The sequence below is a fragment of the Talpa occidentalis genome, unplaced genomic scaffold, assembly GCF_014898055.3.
Source record: "Talpa occidentalis isolate TD23 unplaced genomic scaffold, MPIMG_talOcc4v2.1 talOcc4.4, whole genome shotgun sequence".
Classification (NCBI taxonomy): domain Eukaryota; kingdom Metazoa; phylum Chordata; class Mammalia; order Eulipotyphla; family Talpidae; genus Talpa; species Talpa occidentalis.
The window spans coordinates 44,685,043-44,710,253 of NW_023604295.1; the positions used below are offsets into that span (position 1 = coordinate 44,685,043).

Consider the following 25,211-nt stretch of genomic DNA (forward strand, 5'->3'; position numbering starts at 1 on the left):
AAGCTATCTGCAGCACGAGTTCGATCCCTGCCCAGGGAGCAACCCACATGGTGCAGCAGACATCTCCTGACTCACCCGCTGCTCCCCTCAGCAGTATATTTCACTCAGACTGCCTGTTCTGTTCCCCTCTGTCTGTGGTGAATCCTCTCACCCCTCATACTTCTGGCCTGTATCCCCCATTCTTGTATGCATAAAAAAATAAATCTTTAAAAAAAAATCCAACATGTACAGTACCTGATTTGAGATCAAATGTTTTTGTTGTTGAATTTACAATAACATCTGCCTTTTGAGTTGCAATATCTCCAGTGGCCACCTTGAACATGATGGGACCAATCTTCATTTTGTACTCTCCCTGCTTAGGGCTAGAAACAGTCCCGTAGAAACCTGAAAAGAAAAGAAGATGGAATCATCTATCAACAGCAAGAATGATGCCGGTCTCATGTTCCACACATGTACCCCACATGCTTCTCTCTCTGTGATCTCTGACTTGAATCTGGCCCTGACCCTGCGCATAGCAATGGCCCATTTTGGAAAACAGATGATAAAATGCAATACATATTAAATGTAGACTTCAGACACTGGTCAAGGTGAAGCCAACTGACTAGAGCCTTGTCTCTCCCGCTGATTACAACCGAAAATACAGGATGAATAAAAAAGGCAGTAGTTGGTAACTGAAGAGAATACAATAGCACGTAGACTAGGGGTAGAGAGTCAAAACTTGAAGTAGCAACCTGGAGTGGGGGAGGGTAAGAGAGGAGTTCAATTTTGTTTTGACATTTTTCCATTTTGCCTTCCCAGTTTTGGCCCTAGGATGGCCCTATTGCGATCCATACATGGGTACAGGCAGCAAAACACTCAAAAAATCTGTTATGTGGCCGAGGATTGAGAAAACAGGTCCTTGTAAGTTAAATTGCAGGAGAGTAATTTCTCATTATTTTTCATACTTTTTTCTTTTTAATCAAGACCCTGCCCCAGGGTGACCCCAGTTGCAGAACATCCTGTGGCACCACAGGGAGCTAAAATGGTGAGAAATATTATTATTTCTATCCAGGGAATCAGGAAAAAGAGCTCTTTTGACCTGAGATGTATACAGGAGGGGAATGGGGAACATTCCTGTTATTTACTTATTTTTTTAGGCTCTTTGTTCCCTAATACTTTTTTTTCCCCATGTTATTTTTTTTCCTCACTCGCGTCTCTCTCCATTTTCCCCAAAGGCATTTTGTCCAGAATGTCTTATAATTTATAATTTAAATGCCTTATAATTTCAACTCAGAGGGAGCCCTGTCTTTCTGACCAGATGACTTAGAAAATGGGTTACTGCAAGTCAGATAGCATATAAGAATCCTTGAGAGGTGTCACTGGCAATAGGGATCCCTATACAGTATGTGAACTGGACTAAATTCTAAATTCACCCCAGAGCTGCACAGGTCAGAAAGACCCAAGCAGCAGAGCAAATGCTTTGAGAACTGAACAGACATGAGAGCTGCTGCTCACATAGAAGGTGAGAAAGAACTCTTAGAATGAACTTGACTGATTACAATCTGCTAAAATAAATAAAAATTCACTGTTTTCTAGAGGATTTTAATAGGACCCAAGTTTCATAAAATAATATTTTAAATATTCATCCTATAATCCAAAATAGCTTAACATACAAAGGAGGAGGAAAATATGACCAACTCAAGGATAAAGGCAATCAATAGATGCTAATCTCAAGGTGATCCAGAAGTTGGAATTTTGAGACAAAGTCTTACAGCATCTTCTATAACTATGCTGCCTGAGATCGGGAAAACACATCTGAAAAGTAAAATGATTTGGAATGAACGGAAAAAACAAGAGTCTCTCCAGAGATATATAAATTATAAAGTAAGATCAAATGAACATTTTCAAAATTAAAAATACAGACTGAAATAAAAAATATTCTTTCAATAGACAACAGGGAGTAGACAGTGAGTGAACATGAGATCAATTTAAAAAAAGTTGAATCTGATACAGAGGAAAAATTTGGAGAAAAGCTTTAACTTCATGTTATTTTGTACCAGAAGGAGGGGGAGCCCAGTGCAGACAAAAATATTTGAAGAAATGGTTGAAAATTACCAAATTTGATGAAGGACATATATATTCCAAGAAGGCTCAGTAAACTTCTAACAGGAGTTTAAAATCTAATCTAGCCATAGCAAATCAGACTGTAGCATTAAGTTGATATTGTCTCTTCAAAGGGTCTATTTTTGACAACATGAACAACAGTGGCTCATCATTACTGAAGGACCTCTGTACAGAGTCTACTACTTGGTCTGCCTGCACTTGCTCCAGATCACATTAACTTGACCAGTGTATTGCAAGCTCACATGTGTAGAATGTAACTGAAAATCTTATTTATCATGAATTGATTTCTCCATAAAATTCATCACTGTCATTTCCCACCTATAGTTATTTAGTAACTAAAAATAATGTTTAAATTTATTATTATTTTATTTATTTATTGGAGTGCAGAAAAGGTGGATCTATTGAAATATACTTCTGAGAGGGACAGCGGGCAAGACAGGAGAGGTCACTTGCCTAGTTTTAATGGAAAACTTTTGGGGCTCCCTAGTGGCGCAAGGGGTTGAGTACAGTACTGTGAAGCTATCTGCTACAGCATGAGTTCGATACCTGGCTGACCAGGGAGTTGCCCACATGGTGCAGCAGACCTCTCTTGTCTCACCACTGCTCCCCTCAGCAGTGTATATCAGCAGATCTGTCTGTTCGGCTCCCCACTCTGTCTCTGGTGGATCCTCTCACCCCCCCCCCCCCCTCTGGCCTGTACCTCAGCTCTTGTATGCATAAAGAAATGAATCCTTAAAACAAGAAAGAACTCAAAGAAACAACCTAATCTCGAAGCTCAAAGAACTAGAAAAAGAACAACAAAAAAACCCCAAAACCAGTAGAAGAAAAGAAATAATAAAAACCAAAGCAGAAATAAATGAAATTGAAACTAAAAAAACAATCCAAAAGATCAATGAAACCAAGAGCTGGTTCTTTGAAAAAATAAATAAAATAGACAAACCCCTAGCCAGGCTCACAAAGGAAAAAAGGGAGAAAGCACAAATACACAGGATCATAAATGAAAGAGGAGAAATCACAACGGATACAGCAGAAATCAAAAGAATAATCAGTAACTACTATGAACAGTTATATGGAAACAAGTTCAACAATCTAGAGGAGATGGACAAATTCCTACAACTCTACAATCACCCAAAGCTAGATAAAGAAGAAATAGAACACCTAAACAGTTTAGACCAATTACAAGCAGAGAAATTGAAATGGTAATTAAAAACCTCCCCAAAAACAAAAGCCCAGGACCTGATAGATTTACAAATGAATTCTACCAAACATTCAGAGACGAATTAGTGCCTATCCTTCACAAACTCTTCCAAAAAATTGAGAAGGAAGGGACAATACCAAACACGTTCTATGAAGCCAACATTACACTAATACCAAAACCGAATAAGGACAACACAAAAAAGGAAAACTATAGGCCAATCTCCCTAATGAACACTGATGCAAAAATCCTCAATAAAATTTTAGCTATCAGAATCCAACAATGTATCCATAAGATAATTCACCACGACCAAGTTGGATTCATTCCAGGGGCACAAGGATGGTTTAACATCCGAAAATCAATCAACGTTATCCAACACATCAACAAAAAGAAATATAAAAACCATATGATAATATCAATAGATGCTGAGAAAGCTTTCGACAAAGTGCAACACCCATTCATGATAAAAGCCCTTGAAATTCTTGGGATACAAGGAACATACCTCAACATCATAAAGGCCATCTATGACAAGCCAACAGCCAGTATCATTCTCAATGGTGAAAAGCTGAAAGCAATTCCATTAAGATCTGGAACAAGACAAGGATGTCCACTCTCACCACTGCTTTTCAATATAATACTGGAAGTCCTAGCCAGAGCAATAAGACAAGAGAAAGACATCCAAGGAATCCAAATAGGAAAAGAAGAAGTCAAACTATCACTATTTGCAGATGATATGATAATATACATAGAGAACCCCAAAATCTCCACAGAAAAACTAATTCAACTCATCAATCAATTCAGTAAAGTGGCAGGATACAAAATCAACACACAAAAGTCAGTAGCCTTCCTATACACAAACAATAAATCTGAAGAAGAAGAAATCAAAAAAACCACCCCTTTTATTATCGAAACAAAAAAAATCAAATATTTGGGAATAAATCTAACAAAAGAGGTAAAGGACCTATACAAAGAAAACTATAAAACACTGTTAAAAGAAATAGAAGAAGACACAAAGAAATGGAAAGACATCCCCTGCTCATGGATTGGAAGAATAAACATTATTAAAATGGCCATCCTACCAAAAGCAATATACAGATTCAATGCTATTCCAATCAAAATCTCAATGGCATTCTTCAAAGAAATAGAACAATTATTGATGAAATTCATATGGAATCACCAAAAACCCCGAATAGCCAAAGCTCTACTGAAAAAAAAAGAAGGAAATGGAGGCATCACACTCCCAGACTTCAAACTATACTACAAAGCCATAATCATCAAAACTGCATGGTATTGGAACAAGAACAGACATACAGACCAATGGAATCGAATAGAAAATCCAGAAATAAACCCACAGATTTATGGTCAACTAATCTTTGACAAAGGAGCAAAGACTATGCATTGGAGCAAAGAAAGTTTGTTCAATAAATGGTGCTGGGAAAACTGGGTCGCTACATGCAAAAGAATGAAGCTTGACCACTACCTCACACCTTACACAAAAATCAACTCAAAATGGATTAAAGAACTAGACATAAGACCTGAAACCATAAAATACATAGAAGGAAATATAGGCGAAACACTACGGGATTTGCACATCAAAGACATCTTTACAGACACATCACCCAAAGCAGTGATAGTGAAGAGAAAGATAAACAGCTGGGACTACATCAAATTAAAGAGCTTCTGCACAGCAAAAGAGACAATAACAAAAACAAAGAGAAACCCCACCAACTGGGAGAACATTTTTGCACCCAACACTAATGATAAAGGACTGATCACAAAAATCTGCAAAGAGCTGATGAGACTCAGCAACAACAAAGAAAATAATCCAGTCAAAAAATGGGCAGAAGAGCTAAAAAGAAACTTCTCTGAAGAGGAAATGCAAATGGCCAACAGACATATGAAAAAATGTTCAACATCACTTGTAATCAGGGAAATGCAAATCAAAACTACCATGAGATACCATCTCACACCAGTGAGAATGGCACATATTAAAAAAACTAGCAACAACAAATGTTGGCGAAGATGTGGAGAAAAAGGAACTCTTGTGCACTGTTGGTGGGAGTGCAAACTGGTCCAACCACTATGGAGAGCTGTGTGGAGATTTCTGGACCTACTAAACATAGAGCTTCCATATGATCCAGCAATTCCACTCCTAGGTATTTACCCAAAGGACACAGAAACATCAATTCCAAAGAACACCTGCACCCCTATGTTTATAGCAGCACTGTTTACAATAGCTAAGCTTTGGAAACAACCCAAATGCCCAAAAATAGATGACTGGATCAAGAAGATGTAGTACATATATACCATGGAATATTACTCAGCATTCAAAAAAGATAAACACATGCAATTTGCAGCAACATGGATGGCACTGGAAGGGATCATGCTCAGCGAAATAAGCCAAAAAGAAAAAGAAAAATACCAGATGGTCTCACTCATAGCAGGAATCTAGAAAACTTAAATAAGGGACCAGGAAAATGAATATAAGAAAGTGAAAATCAAAATCAACAAAAATCTATGAACCAGAGACACTTTTTGGGGGGTGGGGGGCGGGAGGGGAAGGATTGGGGTCAGAGTGGGGCGTTTGCAATTGTATGGGGGAATATAAAAATAAAATTTAATATTAAAATAAAAAAGAAATGAATCCTTTAAAAAAAAAAAAGAAAAGTTGTACTGAACCTTGTTTATCATCAATCTTGAGAATGGCATCACTGTCGAAATTTCCATTAGCCCTTCGAGCAAATTCATCTGAAAATGCCTAGAAATACAAAGAGAGTTTTGATCTCGATGATTTACAATCCTCAGTAGATGAACGATCATGGCTTATCAGTTTTTGCTTCTGCAGGTATGCACATTTTGGATAGATCAATTCTCAAATTATTATTTATTTTCATTACAGACATTTAAAATTATGAAATACAAGTCTGTAATTCTGCTTTCACGAATATATCCTAAGAAAGTTATCAAAGATGTGAACAAAGATATAAATACAGGAACATTAATTACAGTGCTATTTGTAATAGAGAAAAAAATAAAAGTTTTAAACTCCAGCAGGAAAATGATTAAATAAATTTTAATATATCCACATGTTGGAATACTTACCAGTCATTAAAAATAACATTTTTAAAGAATATTCAATAGAATAGGGAAATAGTTACTTATGCTATTAAATGAAAAAAGATATTAAATTACATAATCCCACTTTAAAAAAGTACACAGGTTTAAAAGAAGATTGGATGAAAAAATACTAAAAGAAGTTATATATTTTATATTATTCAAAGTCTCTACAAAGAACATGCATTACTTTCATAACCAGTAAGAGCAAATAACCTGCTAGTTGTGAAAAATACTGTTAAGAGAAGGACAAACAAGGATCTAATCACTTCAGTTTTAAAATTCTTATCAGTGCAAGAGAGAAATGGTTGGGGGTTCATGCTTTTTGCAGGAAGCATGTATTACAGGATTAACGAACCTATAACGAACCTGTTACATGTATTATATGCTGTTACATGTATTATAGGATTAACGAGCCATTTCTTTGACTGTTAGTAACAATCGAAATCATCACTTTCTTCTCTCTTAAAACAAGCAACAGAGACTTTTGTTGGGGGGAAAAAAGTAGCCTGTTGGTGAAATTGTAACAGGGTGGTCCCCAGAAAAAGGGGACCTTCCAGGTTCCCTGCCCCATCCCAAGAAGGGTGGAGCTGAGCAGGGAGGAGGAGAAGCTGGAGAAGAGACTGGGAAGGAAGGAAGCAGGATAGAGAGACAGGAGGAGACCTGGAAGAGGCACCTGGAGCAGAGAGACATGTGAAGAAGCTGCACTTGCTTTTTGGTCTTGGACTGGTTGGAACAGATGTGGGTGAGAGATCAGTGGGGAGGTTAATAATGGCAGTTTCTATCTTGATTTTGATTTTGCTCTTTTCCTCCCAGACTTGTCTGGCTATTTCTTACCCCTTTGATGGGTCCTCACCAAAAAGAGCTTTAGACTTGTGGCAGGCTTTCAGGCCTCAGAGGCCCTGCTTTGGGCCCATCATGTTTGGCTGGGCATTTACCCACGAGGGGATGGGTAACTTCAGGTGACAAATTTGGAAACTACCTTCTTCCCCTTTTCTGTATTGCACACTCATTGTATTAAAGTTCCTTTCCATTGAAGGTCTTACATACTAGAGTACATTCTTTCTCGATGTGGCGATTGGTAGAAGCTATTTAGAGTGGGCAGGTTTGAGGGTTGGGGGTGCCCCTCACCCTGTCCTCTAACAAAATGACTAATACATGATGGGAGAAGGGCCAGGAGAGACTATGGTGCCAGGGTCTCAGGCTCACAGGCCTGCAGGGCAGGCTGGTAAGCTGCAGGAGCAAAGGTGGAGGGTTTGACTCGAAAACTAGCGGGCACCTGCCATTCAGCCTGGCAAACTGTGCACTATCAACCTGCCAGAACTTTTGAATTTGTAGGTCACAAAGTGCATCTGGAATTTTATCTGAAATATTTTATTTTTAAATGCTAGCAAAATGCTAGCAACTGATGAATGGTGAGTACAAAATATTTCATTATACTATTTTGTCAACTTTTATATATGTTAAAATTTCTTGAATAAGAATTTAAATGTGTTTCTACAACCATAAATTTGCTTGATGTTTACTAGACTACAATTAGTCTACACTACTCCTTTACTCTCTCATATGGGAAATAAGTGAAGAAACAGCCAAGAAGACACTAGGGCTCATCTGACAAAACACCAGAAATAAGAGACTGTACCTGGATATTTCCAAGATCCGTTGGGTGCAGCAGAAAGTGAACCTCCTGTAAGGTGGTAGCTTGGTTGTTGCTACTGAACTTGAACACTTCTGAAATGATTAATTTGGCAAAAACAGGTTTAGGAAAGCCTAAATTTCCTGTTCCTATGGCTGGAAATGCAATGGATTTTAAGGACCGGCTCTCAGCCATCTCCAAACATTTTCTGATTAAGTCTTCCATGATCTGAAAAGCACAAAACACATCTTTATAGAATGGGAGTTAGAGCAAAGAAGAATTTAGTTACTTGACTGTAACTAATCAGAAGGGAAAAGACAAGGTCACATGTAGAGGCAGAAAAGAGAGCCCGCCCAGAAGACTCCAACTCACTCAGCAATGAAGGGAAGAACCCGAGCAGCTATTGTCCTAACCCTCCCTTCTCTTCAACGGTTCATGCCCTCGCCTTGGATTCCTCACTAGAGTCTCTTCCCTGACTCCCGAGAATGGCTGAGCACTGTGATCAGTTTATGCCACTAACTAGTCCTCAGGAGAAGTCAGACACAGGGACAAGGAATGGCCATGGTGACGGAGGCTGCCGAGAGCGTGACATTACTACAGAAGAGAAAGAGTCAGGGTTCAGTTTGGTCTCCATCATTTGGAGGAGACTGGAAAGGGCTCCCCAACTTCCTGGAGGGTGTACAACCAGATCCCACCTTGTGTGCAGATGTGCTGTTATTTTTCCACCCTGGAGCCACCACGTGAAGCACATGCTGGCACTGCAGATTGCAGCCACTGGTGAGGAGAACCGTGCCCACATCCACAGTCACCCCTTGTCCAGCTGCGTTCAATTCCTCTTGGAGTTTTGGGCCGGCTTTTCCCAAGAGGGCTTGAGAAAGGGGTCCATTATTTAGTGAAAGACTTGAGGGAATGGAGTTGACAATAACATCGACCTTAAAGACAAAACCAACAATTTGTTTCAAATACTAACAGAAAGCATTCATCAAGGATTACTATATTGACCCACTGGGCTGGCCCAATAGAGGACAATGAAGATGGTCAAGTTCTCAGAGATTAAATGCCACCTAAGACAAAGTGTTATTAAATACTTTGTTCACTTAAGAAACTTGAATACAAAAAACACTGTCCAAAAACAATACATAAACAGTATGGGACCACTGGAGGAGTCCAGAGGAAGGTCCTTCAAGGCTAGTGAAGACAACAGGAGCAAGGTGGGCGCTAAGAAGTTGGAAGGGTTGCAATGCCTAAGTATCTGAGCAAATGCATGTATCTACCACTTGAGAGCTGTGAGACATGGACAAATTCTTTATCCCCTCTAAGTCCCACTTCTTCATGTGGGTATTGGGAAAAATAATAATCCTACAATCTTTCTCATGGAAAATGTGTATCAAGCATACAGCACAGTCTCTGGCACATAAAAAATGATCACGGTGAGCTACTTGTCTTGTGATTATATTTTATCTCTATGCAAGTGGTAATCTAATTTTAACAAATTCTTTCAAAAGTTGAAACTAAAATAAAAAATACCTTAAAACAGCAATATTAAAAAGGGTGGCACCCTAGAGAATGGTAGAAAACATTTAAAATCATATATATTTGATAAGGATCCTGTATCCAGAACATATAAAGAACTCTTACACAGTCAATCATAAAAAGACAACCCAATTTGAAAGCAGACAAAGGATCTGAATAGACAGTTCTCCAAAGAAGGTATGCAAATAGCCTTCCCAGGTATCCCAGGACTGTCCACAATCACCCAAATAAAGAAGTAACACTCAGCACAGTCGGGGAGGCCACAGCTGCTGTCCGATTAGTGAGCCTATGTGAAAAGGTTATTAATATGTTTTTAAAACATGTCACCCCCTGGTTGACCTAACAGAATTTCCCTCCATCATACCCAGATCTTTCCCAGATCCACTTCCTCTCTCCTCATCACATCTCCTTACTGGGGCTGGTGCTCCTATTCCCCAACATTCAGGGCCCCAGCTGGCTCAGATCCTATGCTCTAAGTATTCTTATCTGTTATCTGCAAACTTAACCAGAAATTATCCTTAGATGTGTCAAGTAAGTGTAAAGTCATTGAATTAGTCCAGAAGCCAGATAAATATGAGGTATTGTTGTGTATTTCACACTCATGAGAAACCAGGTGAACTGAATACATACTCAGTTCCCACAAATGACAGGCTGGGCAATTAGCCAAGTTCTAAGGACCCTGTCTTGAGGTGGGACGTGGGCTGGGCATGGATTCTCTCCTTGAGCCCATCTTCCTTTAAGAAGGGACTAAATGGGACCTTCCCTGGTGGCACAGTGGTGGAGCGCTGGGCTGAGAAGCTGCCCACAGCTGGTGGCGAGTGTCCCACATGGCGTGCAGACCTCTCCTGCTGCGCCTGCTGCTTCCCTCAGCAGAGTATTCCGTCAGTCTGCCTGTTCTGTTCCCCGCTCTGGCTCTGGAGAATTCTCTCACCCTCCCGTGCTTCTGACTGTACCCAGTGCTTGTATGAATAAATAAATAAATCTTTAAAAAAAAAAAAAAAAAAGAAGGTACTAAATGCGGTAGAGATAACCTGAGGGTGTGGGAGACAACCTGGGGTCACTCACAGCAGCATTCTGCACCTCTTCTTTCACCAACAAGATCCTCAGGCCTTCTGGGGACAAGAGAACTTGTCCGTTCCCATGATCTTCTCTCAAGTCGGGCTGGCTGGCTGCTGGCAATCTGGGCAGGGAAGCAGCATCGGGCCGGGCATCTTTAAATAGAGTTTTCACGGCACTGGCAAAGGCCTCCACAGTCTTCTCAGCTGTATCCACAAGGTAGATTTCTTTCAAGGTGCATCCATCTGACTTATGTTGGAAATGCCCCTTGACAGCAGAAACGATGGTCTCCACACACTGGGGTAAGGGGAAGCCAAAGACTCCAGAACTAATAGCAGGGATGGCGATGGACTGACACTTGTGTTTTTCAGCCAAACAAAGACTTTCTTCCACAGCTCTCTTCAACCGGGACACACACCTCTGGGCCTCATTTCTCCTCCAGTGGGGCCCGACTGCGTGGATCACGTGCCTGTATGGGAGCTTTCCCGGCTTTGAGATGGTGGCGTGGCCAGGTGGGACCTTGCCATTTCTCTTCACTATCTGGTCACAGTCGGCTTGGAGCTCAGGGCCTGCTGCTTCTAAAAGAGCAGCAGCAAGGCCCCCGATGTGCTGGAGCTCCTCATTGGCTGCATTCACCACCACTTCCACGGGGAACCCTGTCAGGTCGCCCTGCTGCACAATCAAGGAGACTCCAGGGGCCAAGTCCACCCCACAGAGGCGTTTCTGCCCGTAAGTGCCCTCTCCCGCCTTTTCTTCGTCCTCCTGTAGTTTAATAATACAACCAAACTGCTTTTTGACCTCATGTGTATAAAACCCTTTTTTCTTCTGGAATAACTGTCTGGCTCCTGGTTGATTAACGCAGGTACTTTTAACACAGACAGAATCCCTGGCTTTCATGATAATGTCTATTCCCTTCCGGACGTCTATCTTTGGACCAGTTAGTGAAATTCCTTTTGAACCTTTTGGGTTTTTCTCAAGATGGAACTCTATCTGCACTTTTGGAATTTTTATCTTTTGACAGAATGACCTCTTTTCTGCCTGTAAGTACTCAATAATTAAGGAAGACTTTATTTCAATCATCCTTTTTATGATTGTGTGTTTTTCCAGAAAGTCAAAAAGCAAGTTATAAATTTCTTTTACTTCTCTCACACAGCCAGCCACAATGACCTCAGCATTGACATCTGAAGTTAACTCATTGATTATTATAGTCTTTGAGGAGGAATTATGTTTGCTGAGCAAGCTGCGAGTGAGTCCTTTCCATTTCTTGTCATTGAGAACATCTTTGTCCTCAACATCTATGCGCTGATAATTTAAGGCACTGGTCATTTGCTTTTCAGCTTCCAATAGGACTTCAGAAGAAAAGCTGGTTAAGAGAACACTTGGATCCTTTAGTTCATAAATTGCAAGAATTTTCTGTGCTACAAAAAGAGACTTAGAGAATTCGGTAGAGTCTACCTGTTGTAAAAACTGGAAAACCTCAGGGGGAACCTGAACGTGTTTCTGAGCCATGGCGTGCACCTTCTCCTGGACTTCACACTTCACCTTATACACATCTGCAGGAAGCCCTTTGATGCTCATGTGCTGAGAGGGTTCATCGTAGACTATCTCCACCTCTGGGTCTTCTGAGCGGGAACACTCCAGTGCACCACTGTGGCACAAGAGAGAAAATCTCCCTGGAGAAAGGGACACTTTTTCCTTCAGGCTTTGCTGTTCCCTTTTAATTCTTTGTGTGGTGCTTTCTATTAATTCTGTGAGTTGTGGCTCGATCTTTTGTACATCCTCTGATTTCCCCACCAAAGTGACGATCTCCAGCAGTGTATCAAACTCAATCAACACCCTGTTGTCTTGTAAGTCACTTTTCACGGTGTCCCACACGATGGGATCCACTTTAAATGAGGAGATTTTATATTTAGACCTGATGCCGGCAAAGGCTGTGGAAACATTTTTCTGCCAGTTCTTGATTCTCTGTCTTCCCTGTCTGAGTAAGGAGGGTGCGGGTCGGATGGTAACTTCCCCATTGAGTTCGGACCAGGTGAGCTCACAGTGACAGCGTCTCACTTCATCATTTATCTCCTCGATCAGGTGATTGTTCTTGTACAAGAACTTCCACAAGGGAAGATCCAAGGATTCTCTGAAGGGTGCTGGAAGCTTGATCAGAGGCTTCTCCTTTCCGTACAAGGCTGTGCCCAAGGAATAGTAGTATGGGAACACGGAGAGCGGCATTTTATTGAGCTCAAGCTTCTTGGTCATAATGGTGTCGACCACTTAAAGGAAAGAAATAAAAGTAAGTATTTCAGTGTCATGTTTCAAGAGTAAAATATAATACCTTCCTACTCTATAGTAATAAATCCTAATTTTTGTAGGACTACTATATTACATTATTAAAAAACATACTATGCTCAAATATAAATGAACACATATAAAAACTTCAAGGACTTCACAGGTATTCTTTGTTTATTGGAATAATTTCATTTGTATCACTTTAAGTTGAAATCATATTAGTTTAATTCTATTTTACATTTCTCTGACATATCCCCATCCCGTTCAGAAACAGACATGAGTTTAGTCACAAGCCTGGGGATAATGTCTGCATAGTGGAAGGAAAATTTTGGTGCTTAACATGAAGCTCATGTCAAAATCGTGTTATTTGCTTCTCCTAAACAGCCTTACATTTTAGGCTTCATACAGGACTTAAATTCCCTTAATGCCTCTATGGGGAGGAGCTTAACAATAATAAATATTATTACAATCATTGCTGATTATTATAGCTAATAATCATCACAGAATAATGTCAGAGAATAATCCTCACAGAATTGAATTCTCACAACAACTCTTGGCATCCAAAAGTTTCTATCAACACAAACAACAAGTGATAATACTCCACAAACTAAAAGTAAGTCAAAATAGATTAAAGGTTCAAATATATGGCCTGAAGCGATGAAGCACATAGATGAAAACACAGGCTTAACACACCATGACATTGGCTTCAGGGATGTCTTGGGTACTAGATTACACACTAAGGGAAACAAAAGCAAAACAGATACTGAGGTAACATCAAATAAAAACCCTCTGCATGGCAAAAGAAACTATAATTAAAATGAAAAGATACCCTAGCTGAATGAAAGAAAATATTTGCATACCGTCTATCTGGCAAAGGGGCTAATATCCAAGGTCTACATATAATTCACACAACTCATCATCAAGAAAACAACCCAATCAAAAAATGAGAAGAGGTAAAATGACACTTCTCCAATGAAGACTACAGATTGCTAACAGGCATATGGAAATGCTATCATTACCATTATCAGGGAAATACAAATATAAATTCAATGAGATATTACTCACACCTTTGAGAATGACCTATATCAAAAAGACTAGCATCAAAATGTGTTGGTGAGGATGTGGTAGAAGGTGCTGGGAGGGCTAGGAATCCTTTCAAACTGTTGGTGGGAATGCAGAATGGTCAGTCCTTATGGAAAACAATATGAAGTTTTCTCAAAATATTAAATATAGATTCACCATATGATCCACCAATTCCACTTCTAGATGTCCACCCAAAGAATATTAAAACACTAATTCAGAAGAATACATGCACTCCTATGTTCATTGCAGCACTGTTTACAATACTCAAACTATGGAAACAATCTAAGTCCCCAAAGACAGACAAGTGTATTATGATGAAATATATATTGGAATACCAATCAGCTATTAAAAAGGTGACTTTTGCCATTTGTGACAACATGAATGGAATGAGAGGCTATTATGATAAGAGAAATAAGTTAATAGGTCAAAGACAAATACCAGATGTTTTTACTCATGTGTGGGATATAAGAAACAAAACAATCGAAACAAAACAAAACAAAATCTAGAAATCTGACTGTAGAGTTGAGGTTACCATATGAGGAGATTGGAGGTTGGGAGCAAAGGGAGCAAGTATAATTTTTTGGTTCATCATAAGTAGAGACTTGGAAATTTCTTTACATCTTCCAAACTTAATATTGATTCTCTAAAGTTTGACTCACTGGACTCATCAAGCATCCTATCCCATGAACAAGATTATAAATTGGATTTTCAATGAAATACATGAATTAAAAAATAAATTGTACATCAACTGATAACTATTAATATCTGTTAAAATAGTTCAGGTTCTGCCAGATAAGGATTATAAAATCAGATTACCAGATATTTACCTTTTCTGTCCAAAAATTCAATCAGAGCAGAACTCTCTTCAGGAAAACATTCAACTTTGGCAACTCTTCCTCCTCCATTATCAGGATTTTCAAATACAAGTTTTAATTCATAGTCATCAACACCAGGTGGCAGGTTTTCCACCCTGATTGCTCTTGTGACTTCCAGAGGTCTTGGAGAAAGCTTAAGTTGTTTCACTTTAGAGACCTTGGCACAATCAGCAACAAATTTCATGACATCTACAAATATATGAATGAATGAATAAACACATCAGAAAATTCTGATTTTGTTGCATACATAAGGAAATTATCTGAATATTATTAAAAATAAAGGGGGAGCTAAGCACTGGATTTTTCAGATGCTAGATTTTAATTGCTAAGAACATTTCTATGCCTAAAACTGCCATTCTCTGAACAAGGCCCATGTCAATGTCTTATTTGGATTATTGCCCAAAACTGTGACCCTGTCTCCAGTCACAGCCCTGTCCAACCCTTTATGATATGGCCATCTGATTGGTCTCACTACAAGTATTCTCATTTTCCTCCTTTCTTAAGTCATTCAGTGGCTAATTATTTCCTGCAGACATGAGTTATACTATTTAGGCTTACCTGCCCTTGGCTTTTTGGCCCAAACTAATTTTTAATCAATACTTCTGAGTATTCCCTGAAATTTAAATGTGGCCACAAAAACTACTCGGTTTTGAAAACCCATTCTTTTTTTTTTGCCTGTGTTTATACAATTTCATATGCTTGACATGACCTTCTCCAAATGTTTATACTGGTTCTATTCCTCCTTCTGGACTCAGCCCAACTACTCTTTTCAACTTAATAAATCGTGCTGGTGGGCCCATGGTGTGTCAGCACTGTGCTTGCTAGCATGTGGAGACACACACATAAATCTCACACATCCTTCAAAGTTCAACATCCAGTAAGCAGGAAATCTTAAAAGAAAACAAATTGCCAATTGTCTAACCAAATGAGATGGGAAAGTTAATACTGGGAACTGACAAAGATTCCCAGAATAAGTGACCTGGCTGTTGGAGGATGAAAAGGCATTGATGAGTAATGAGGGGAGGAAACATGCAGGCAGAGGGGTCAACAGTGGCATGAAACACAGTATACTTGGGACCTGATTGGTGCTGGGGGAGTATAAATGTCATAGAAAGGAGTAGGCAGGGCTAACACAAGCCACCGTGTTGGGTTCCCCGTACGCCCTCTCCCCACAGCCTGTTACCAGCTAAGGGAAGCAGCTTCACCTGCACCTTATTCATTTACATATGAACTCCTCTCAAGCATTATCTCTGTACCCTCAGCACCTAGACAAATGCCTGGCACACAAGGTGTGCTCACAATTTTCGATTAAAGACTAAAAGTAAGTTCAAATATCAACAAATAATTATAAATTTGAAATAGGAATAGCTCCCTTTCTTGAATCCTTACTATATCTCAGGTACTAAGTGAAAAGCTTTCAAACTACCTTAAATTCTTACAGAAACTGGACTAAGTCAGTATTATTACCCCCATTTTACAAGTGAGGAAGTAAAGCACAATCTCAGATATTAGTTAAATGGCAGAGTTAGCATTTTGATTTTCTGTATTCCAAGCCCTTATTGAGCTCTGCGCATGCACAACCATGGAGGTACTAAGGGAAAGCATGGTAGAGGGGATAAGAGAACCAGCTGGGGCAGGGTGGTCCCTGGGTTCAAGTCCAGCCCTTCCACTTATTAGTGCCTTTAGTTCTATCTAATAGTTCAACCTATTAAACATAGCATATTTTGGTTTCAAAACAAATTTGCTTCTCTTTCAAAATAAAAAAGCAGTCTTCTCTTACTAGCTACTGAAAGAATCACACCTTCAGAGACATTCCTTCAATGAGTGTCCCAAATTCCAGTGTGCACAAGGAAGACTGCAAGTAAATGAAGCATCACTCAATCTTACCTATGTATTTTCGAAAGGTAACTACAGCAACATCAAAATCGCGAACTACTTCCACTTCAAAGTCATCATTGGACAAACCACTCGTGTTCTCCACTAACAAGATTAACATCAAATCAGTCACATTTTCCTGGAGGTTTTCAAGTGCAACCAAAGAAATGATTTCATTTTCTGCTCCGGTATCTTCCATTTTTTCTGATCTTCTATTGAGAGAGGGTTTTGTATCTGGTTCTTCGGACACATCTGATTTTAGGGAGACAGATGAGGTACAAAATGTTATATTTATTGATTTTAACAAAGTAAATTATCATAAGATATTTCTTCTTTCATTTTCAATCTCTTGGCTAACCAAAAAAAAAAAAAAAAAAAAAGCCAGCCCTTAGAAAAATTTTTGTGCAATTCAATTAAAAATATAACATAGCATTTGGCAGTCTATATTACCACATTCAATTTTATTACACTCTTTTCTGCCTTGTCACTCTGAGGAAACTGCCTTATCTATTATAACACTTGAAATAAACTTTGATCTCAGCACCATATTAATGTTATTAAACTTGGCTTCTCAAAAGCAAGGGGCATGTTTATTCATCCTTGTATCTTGGCACATGATAAATAGTTGAAGCTCAATAATGATTTGCTTACTTGAAGATTTACTGTTTGGGCCACTGAAGGAAAGTGAGAGTATCTGACGATACCCAAACATGTCATCATCTAACAAACTGTACTCTGAAAAGCAAAAGGTTCCCATCACTGAAGTAAGAATCCTTACAGTGAATAACTAAGAAATACTTACAGTGAATAACTAAGAAATACACAGAGAAACTTCAATGGCCCGGAGAGCTGTATATCCCCATTAAATCCAGTAAACAGCAATTATCCCAGTCACTGGACAGCACTGATACCACTCTCATGCCAAATAAAAATTCCATGGACAGTTATCCCTGTCCATTGTTGACCACAATGAGTTACACATACGCTTGAGGTCAGTCTCTCTTTGATTGTCCAGTAAAGCATGATGTGTGATATGATCTTTAGACATTGTGTGAACAACTATTACTTGGGGCCATTATTATGTTCAAGGAGCTGGATATGGAAAGTGGTGCACACAAAAAACAGTAGGTCAGAATACAATGGGTTTCTAATGAAGATGTAAAAGAAAAATGAGAAAGGAACTGACCTATGTACATGCTTATTATAGCAAAATAAAATGCTATGTGCTCACCAAATTAATTTTGTTTCCTTCCTGGAATTTCCCAGATTTCTTTCAGTTAAATTCCAAAAGTAGAGTTCATGTGGCTGATTAATATGGGTGGAAGAGGCGATTTACTCTTCCAAGCCTGGTCAATACAAATCTCCTTTATATCAATCTCCATTCTGCAGACCCTGGAGATCATATCAATGAAATTGCTGTCCAAAGATGGAAGAAGCCTGGATTCCCGATGACTGTGTACAGCAGTCTAGACTCCCTCCACCCTAGCCACCAGCCACACTGAATTGTGATTTGGGCTTGACAAATACTACTCGTATATACTGGAGATGACACCACTCTCATGCCAAATAAAAATTTCCTTAATGATTAAATAACAACATAGATTAGCATTCAATGAGATAGGTATGACTACAGAATGATTACTGCTGGAGTAAAGTTATGTGACTACAACCCAGACTCTGTGACTCTTTAGCCATTGCCCTTGGCATGTCTCTTAATTATAAATGAGTCTAAGTAAAACTAAGTAAACAGTAAGAGCTTTCCAGCAACATAACTTTATAATCATTGACCACTAGAAGCTTTATCACAAGAGAGACTTGGTTAAGTGCCCCATAAAGAGAACCAACAGCTAATCCAGGAGTCTAAGAAACAGAGCTAAAGTTTGGGCTGCATTGGAAAGGTTCCCAAGATGAGGAGGATACTGAGTAGATATTCCAGGCTATATAGAATTTGAGTAGACAAAAGTGAGGTGGAGAGTGATATGAGCAACAGAAGGACAGTTAGTGTTGTGTCTGCGCCAACCTGTCTGAGAAACGGCAGTCTGGGCAATGAAGCTCAGGAGCACTCGTGTGTGCAGGTGTAAGAAATGAGGCCAGAAAAGTCAGTTCCATCCAGAGCACAGTCTGGACCTTATCTTACAGTTGGTAGTTAAGGGTGAGTTGCAGAAGGTTGCCATATAAAAGATGACAGAATATTCATCAATGGTACAAAGACCTGGTCAGACTTAAGGAGAAGGACACTGGACAGAGGGAAAGAAAGCAGGCAACTCTAGTCATGAGCTGTTTGTGCAGTGATAGGTGAGCTGCTGGAGAGGGGCAGTGATGATGATGGGGGGGGGGAAATTAGTGAAAGCTTAAAGAGGAGAGAATTCCAAGATTTCTAGAAGGTGAGAGGCAGACTGGTTTTAATTCTCATGAGAAATAAGGAAGCCAGAAGAGGGTACTGGTTTGGGGAGAAGAAGACACATGTGGCGTCAGACCTGTTGGTTTTAACATATTTCCCAAAAGGAAGTTCAGACGCATCCACTCAGTTAGCACAACTGGTACAAACAAGTCACAAACATCAGGGATTTAGAAATGTGTGCAGACTGGAAATACAGATATGGAAAAGCCAGAATTTGTCTAGGTTGTTCCAACTGTTGATTTCCACCTTTCAGGCCCAGTCCACCCCAGCCTGGCCTGGCAGGATTGGCTCAGGGCTCACATCCCTGATGAAGGTGTGGGCTTATCTTGTCCTTTCCTTGCTCTGCCAAGTGCTTGTCCATCTTTGTGCTCTGGGTTTCATCTCTGCCCAGTGCATCACAGTGCAGCATGTGCTCTCCTCATGCCTGAGTTAAGGGGTTTTTAGGGATCTACATTTCACCGTCATTTTGCTCAATTTGGATAACGGTCTGATTTATTTTAAGAGTCCTAACCTTAGGGCAATTTTCAGGATTTAGTGTGGAAAAACTTTAAACAGAGGACCTCCTCTTCTTCTCTGAAAGGGGCCAACTAGAGTATCTTGTTTGAGACCACCCAACTTCCTCTCCGGTTGCTATCACTGGAACTGGGTCAATTTATTTTTTTTTTAATTTTTTTTAAAATGTTCTAGGACCACTGTCTTTTGTTTTTTTAAAGATTTTATTTATTTATTTATACAAGCACTGGGTACAGTCAGAAGCGTGGGAGGGTGAGAGAATTCACCAGAGCCAGAGTGGGGAGAAGAACAGGCAGACTGACGAAGTACACTGCTGAGGGGAGCAGCGGGCGGCAGGAGAGGCCTGAGTGCCATGTGGGACTCTCGCCAGGGGATGGGGATCGAACAGGTGCTGGGGAGGCTGCGGGCAGCTTCCCAGCCCAGCGCTCAATCACTGCGCTACCGGGGAGGCCCGGAACTGGGTCAATTTAAACAGGTTAGTAAATGGTTCTAAAATTTCCAGGGCAATGAGAAGCCCATTGGTGTGGGGTTGGATGGCTATTCTTAGAATACATTTGAAGTTTTAAGCAAATCTGAGACAGTGCTAACAAAGCAGTTAAAACAGAGTTAGGATAAAATCTAGGAAAAGCTAAAAAACACGGACTTGATTAAATTCTGGACATGGGAATGACACAGATACAAACATACAAATACGAAACCACTTTTGGATCTAAAATTGAGGTTGAGGACACAGCACACAAGGCAACTTTCAAGAAAACTATATTTAGGGGGGTCACAATGAACATTGGGAGCTGGGTGAGTTGGGCCTATATGTGAAGAATGAAAGACAGGAATTCCTTTAAAGAGACAAAAATTTCTTTCATGATTTCGTAAGAATCATGAGCTTTAAGAAAACTCTACATACTAGGCTCTACCATTTAATAGTACATCTATGTGAGTTACAATCCTATCCAGCTATTTTGCCAAATAAAATCAACTCTCATGCTAGTGTCATTTTCAAAAAGAAAATTGCAAAAGTCTATATGTGATCTTGAGAAAATTTTGATTTTAGAGGAAGATGTTCACACAGTTTTTTGGAATTCCATTTCCTGAAGATAAAATATATTCTTCAGTTTCTCTCCATTCCAGCACGGTTCATCCTTTCCTCCCCTTTTTAAGAGCTAGCTTTGCTAGGAAAATTAGTCGCTTCTAAATAAATGTCAGGAGGCACCGCCCAAAAACTAAGTAGGCAGCCAGTCCGCAAAGCCACTAGGTTGTAGACTTTTTTTTATAGCAAATGAGGCAAGAACAGTTGCTGCTGGTCTGGAGGGCTGTACCCTATACCTGAACCATGCTTAGAAATTTCTGTCCATAAGGGACACACTTTCTTATTGTGGCTGCAGAGGACAGAGTCTTCCATACTCTGTGCTCAGAAACTGATTTTGCAACACAGGGCACCAGCATGTCATGTCTTTGTTTCTCGGTGGCCAGTTGCACACAAGTGGGTTCTAAAGGTTGATTCATCCACCTTCCATGTAGCTTTTTGTCTGCCTTTCCATTGCTTGCTGTCTATTCGCAAACAGCAAGCTGTTCTCATCCTTCTCACCTGAACCCTAAGAACTCAAGGGGCAACTCCGGGTTTGCCCTCTGTATGAGTGGCAGAGAGCATATAGATGATGCAACTTCTAGGCATTGCTCAGCTGAGCAAACCTGCTTTGTAAAACCATGAAGAGAGGGCTGGCCATGGCCATGCTCTCTTGAAAAGAAGCAAAACTGCCTCAGGAGGAGACCTTACCTGGTTCTCTGACATGGACTTTGGTCTTGGATTCCTGAAACCCAAACAGTAAAGTAGCATGAATGAATTAGCAATCATTTTTTTGCATTGACAAAGTACCTCTGGGAGTAGCTGGAGACGTAGGGCTTAGAGAGAAGACAATGAGAGGCTGGGGTGATGCTGCTGGGGCGCCTTGGGCATTTGGCACGTCCACTCAGTCAGCACAACTGGTACAAACAAGTTACAAATAACAGAAACCCCAGTGAACCAGCATTGGCTTGTGAGGTAAGATCTAGATCAGAGTAACAGTTTAGCTCATGTCGTTTCTGCACTTAACATTCCCTGAGTGGTCACTGTGAGCAAGCACCATGCCTCCTGCATGACAGGAGTCATCGCGTTTCATCCTCACCCCCAACCACCCCACACGGGGACACCATTACAGCTGAGGAAATACTCAGGATATGCAGTATGGGTCACCTTCCCCTCAGAACAATGTCAAAACAAAACAAAGTAACTAAGTTCCAGGTTATAAAGCACCCAGGACAGACCCCAAATTTTATATCTCAACCAAAATATTGAAACCTCCAAATCTTGATTTTTCTAAAAGTGTCAAAAATCAAACAAAAACTGTCCTCTCCTTCATTATTCCATACTACACTTCACCATCTTCATCCCCTCTATTTTGTAAATTGCTTTTCTCTCCCCAGTTTTATTTATACTTCCCATTTCACAGTATTTTTCTCATTGCAATCCCCTCCCACACACCTTATGAGAACACCCTACGCTTTTATTTACCTTCCTTGGAATTTCCTCTTCAAGGACATTTTGGACTTCATCTGGGGCTGTGGGCAACTTGACAGTTAACTTGAATGTTCCTTGTCCAGGCCATACTAACTCATGGTTGTCTCTGTCCAGGACTCTCTGCCGAACTGAAATTTAAAAATTTTAAAAGCCAGTGGTCAAGCAATCTTCATTCATAAAATTATCCCATGATTTCCATGGGTTTCATCATCATAAATCGATGGCTCGATCATTTCCCAAGAGAGGCCTTAAGCAGCAGAAAGAGAAATACTTAGCAAGCAGACACAGATTTCAATTCCATCTTTAAAGTTATCATTTTTAACTGTGAGCATCTTTCTTAATAAAAATACAAAGTCTGTCTTCCTGTCTAATCGTAAGTAGTTAATGAAGATTGTTTTGTATGTGTGTTCAGTACAAACATGAAAGAAATATAATAAAGAACTTAGTACATTACCTGAGGTTATTTGGTACTCAAAAAGATAGCAGTATTTATTCTACAGTGAAGAACTAAGTATTTCTCATGCTGAGCCAGTAGATTGGGGCTTGGGACACGATGTGATGGAGGCCACAATTTAGGAAATTGGCCATGGGTACAGTGGCCATGGGTACGGCCTAGAGTTGTTTCAATCAACTCTTTAACCTGCGATAGTAAGGGACTCATATCTGAGAGTAAAAGGAGTAGAAAAGAAGAGATGGAGGAGATTTCATGAAAGGAAAAAAGAATGAGCAGCGAACAAACTGACCAGTGGACAGAAGAGTACAAAAGCCTGCATCTGAATTCCAACTCTGCCATGAACTTGCTGAGTGACACTGAGAAAAGATCGTAACTTCTCTAGAGTTTGTTCCCTCACGTAAGGAGGTGTTTCTGACCTATTCTGTTACACCCACAAGAGAGATGCGAGTGTAAGTCAGAGAGAAAAGAAAGGGAAATCAGTGTATCTCAGACAGTGGAAAGAGGGAGCAGGTGAGTGTGGAAACAGAAGTGAGACCAGCATAGTCAGGCGGCTAAGGAGGTCAGGGTGAAGGGAGCCAGTGAGGGTGCCCTTGTGATTCACGGGTGCAGCTCTGCCCTGAGTGTGAGGTCACCAGATTATATTGTGAAATGGTGACCTGATGGGGCCAAAGACGTACACACGAATCTTTCAAGAGGGCCTTGAACAGTTTTCTCATCTCAACTATCCACAAAGGGGTGGAAGAAGGGAAGCCTTCACCAACCGGATGCCAACTCAGAAGCTGGTCCAGAAACAATATGAGAAAAAATGCCAGACTCCTGTGTCACTCTTCATGAGAGAGTGGATGCTTCACCTTGGACTTCTTAGGAGCTGTCCTAAGTTAGAATGAAGATTGAGGGCTAGATAAGACCCCAAAGCCAACGAGCAAGCTGAGGTGGTGTTTATTGAAACAGCCTCCTGACCTACTGCCTGAGGAAGAGCGCTAAGGCTGAGGAAGACATTCCTCTCTTAGTAACCGACTAACAGTATTGTTTTTGAAGCCTAGTTGTCTAGGGTCATGAACTCTGTGCTACATTCCTTTATGATTCTCTAGACTTTGACAGAGTCCTGTCCGGGCATCTGAATGTGCCAGCCTGTTCTGAGACTGAGTGTAATATATCTGGGCAGCCTTATTTCCAGAGAGTAGATGGTGTCTCTGTACGTGATCCCCAGTGAGGAGTTGGTGAATCTGGGAGGAAAAAGAGATGAAACTCTGCTACCAGTCTCCCTTACCCAAGTGGACAGTCTGCTTCTGCAGCCAGCACCTCTGCTGCATTTTATTTAAAGAAAAGCTGGGTTCTCTTGCCCCATCTGAACAACAGTCAGGAGGAAAATGAAAGCAATAAGGATGATAAGTGTACGCATTGGAACAGGATTTCAATTTACACACAACTTTCAGTGAACCGCATAAAAATATTTTAACAACCTCTTAGTTCCCTGTTTGTACAGACAAGTGCTATGGGGCTCCTTTTTATTAAGTGAATCACAAAAATAAAGTCACGTCATGCTGTGGACTTGCACCCGTTCCTGCATGGAGGATGGGGTACCCCTGCTAGGGCAGGTCACTCGTGCTCAGCAAATTCCAGGCAACTTGCTACTGAGAATGGCGCTCCTCTTATGGGAAACTGAAACTGAAATGCCACAGGGACTTTCCACCTCCTGAGAACTTTGACCAGGAAAGGACCTGAGAGGCAGTAAGTCTGAGTATTTGTACTCGGGCATAACACAGGAGGAGCCACTGAAGCAGTATGGGGTGAGGGGTTATAGTGGGCTGGGAGGGGTAAAGAAAGAAGGCCTAGCAGGGAGACCTAAATGATGTATGCTTTGAGAGCTAGAATAGAATGAAGGCATCCCAAAATTCTATTTTACACCATCTGTGTATTTATGTTTTTTATGTTGTATAATCATTCCCTGTTTTGTTCACCCGAGGTCATCATCAAACTACAGATTCGCACCCTTTAGTGGAGCAAGGTGACCCGATTCCTGGTAAAACGTGCAGATTCCCAGCCACCACACTCTGTTTAATCTGCTGTGATTTAGGGGCGGGGGGTGTGGGGGGGAGTTGGAGTCTGTTGTCCCAGCTCAATAACTGCTCCTGGGGCTCAACAAAGAAAGAAGTGTCCCGAAGGGCCAGGTCCACACTGTTGACAGTGAAGAAATGACTCACACACCGCACAGCTGCCCTTCTGAGCTCTCTGGTGACGCACAACTCAGAACCCTCAGGAGTCTGTTGTTGTAAGTGTCCTGAGCCAAGGGGTCTCCTGTCCTTGCCCACCTGCTTTCCTTCACACTTATCTGCAACCTTTGGGTTTCACTGATTCCTTTTTTCATCCCTGCCTCCCCACTGCTACTGTTTTTAGGGCCTTGGAAGCCTCCTTGCTCTCTTCTGGGCCCTGTTTCTCAAATCCAGTGTCAGGAGAGCAGCATCAGCTTGTCCGAATCCCTGCCTATGGGCGCCTCCATCTGGGGCAAAGAAAATTCATGCTACTGACCCTGTCCATA

General features: G+C 40.6%; 1 protein-coding gene across 1 annotated transcript in view; it reads right to left on the reverse strand.

Moving 5' to 3' along the window:
• Nucleotides 1–25,211, reverse strand: part of LOC119257465 (protein mono-ADP-ribosyltransferase PARP14-like) — a 41,519-nt gene that overhangs the window by 15,044 nt on the left and 1,264 nt on the right. The window contains exons 2-10 of the mRNA XM_037525441.2: nt 22,213–22,346; nt 21,439–21,472; nt 16,763–17,002; nt 14,828–15,064; nt 10,647–12,901; nt 8,744–8,980; nt 8,055–8,276; nt 5,978–6,056; nt 235–384 (exon numbers count right to left, since the gene is read on the reverse strand). Coding sequence (XP_037381338.1) covers nt 235–384; nt 5,978–6,056; nt 8,055–8,276; nt 8,744–8,980; nt 10,647–12,901; nt 14,828–15,064; nt 16,763–17,002; nt 21,439–21,472; nt 22,213–22,346 — 3,588 coding nt within the window. The remainder of the gene's footprint in view (nt 1–234; nt 385–5,977; nt 6,057–8,054; nt 8,277–8,743; nt 8,981–10,646; nt 12,902–14,827; nt 15,065–16,762; nt 17,003–21,438; nt 21,473–22,212; nt 22,347–25,211) is intronic.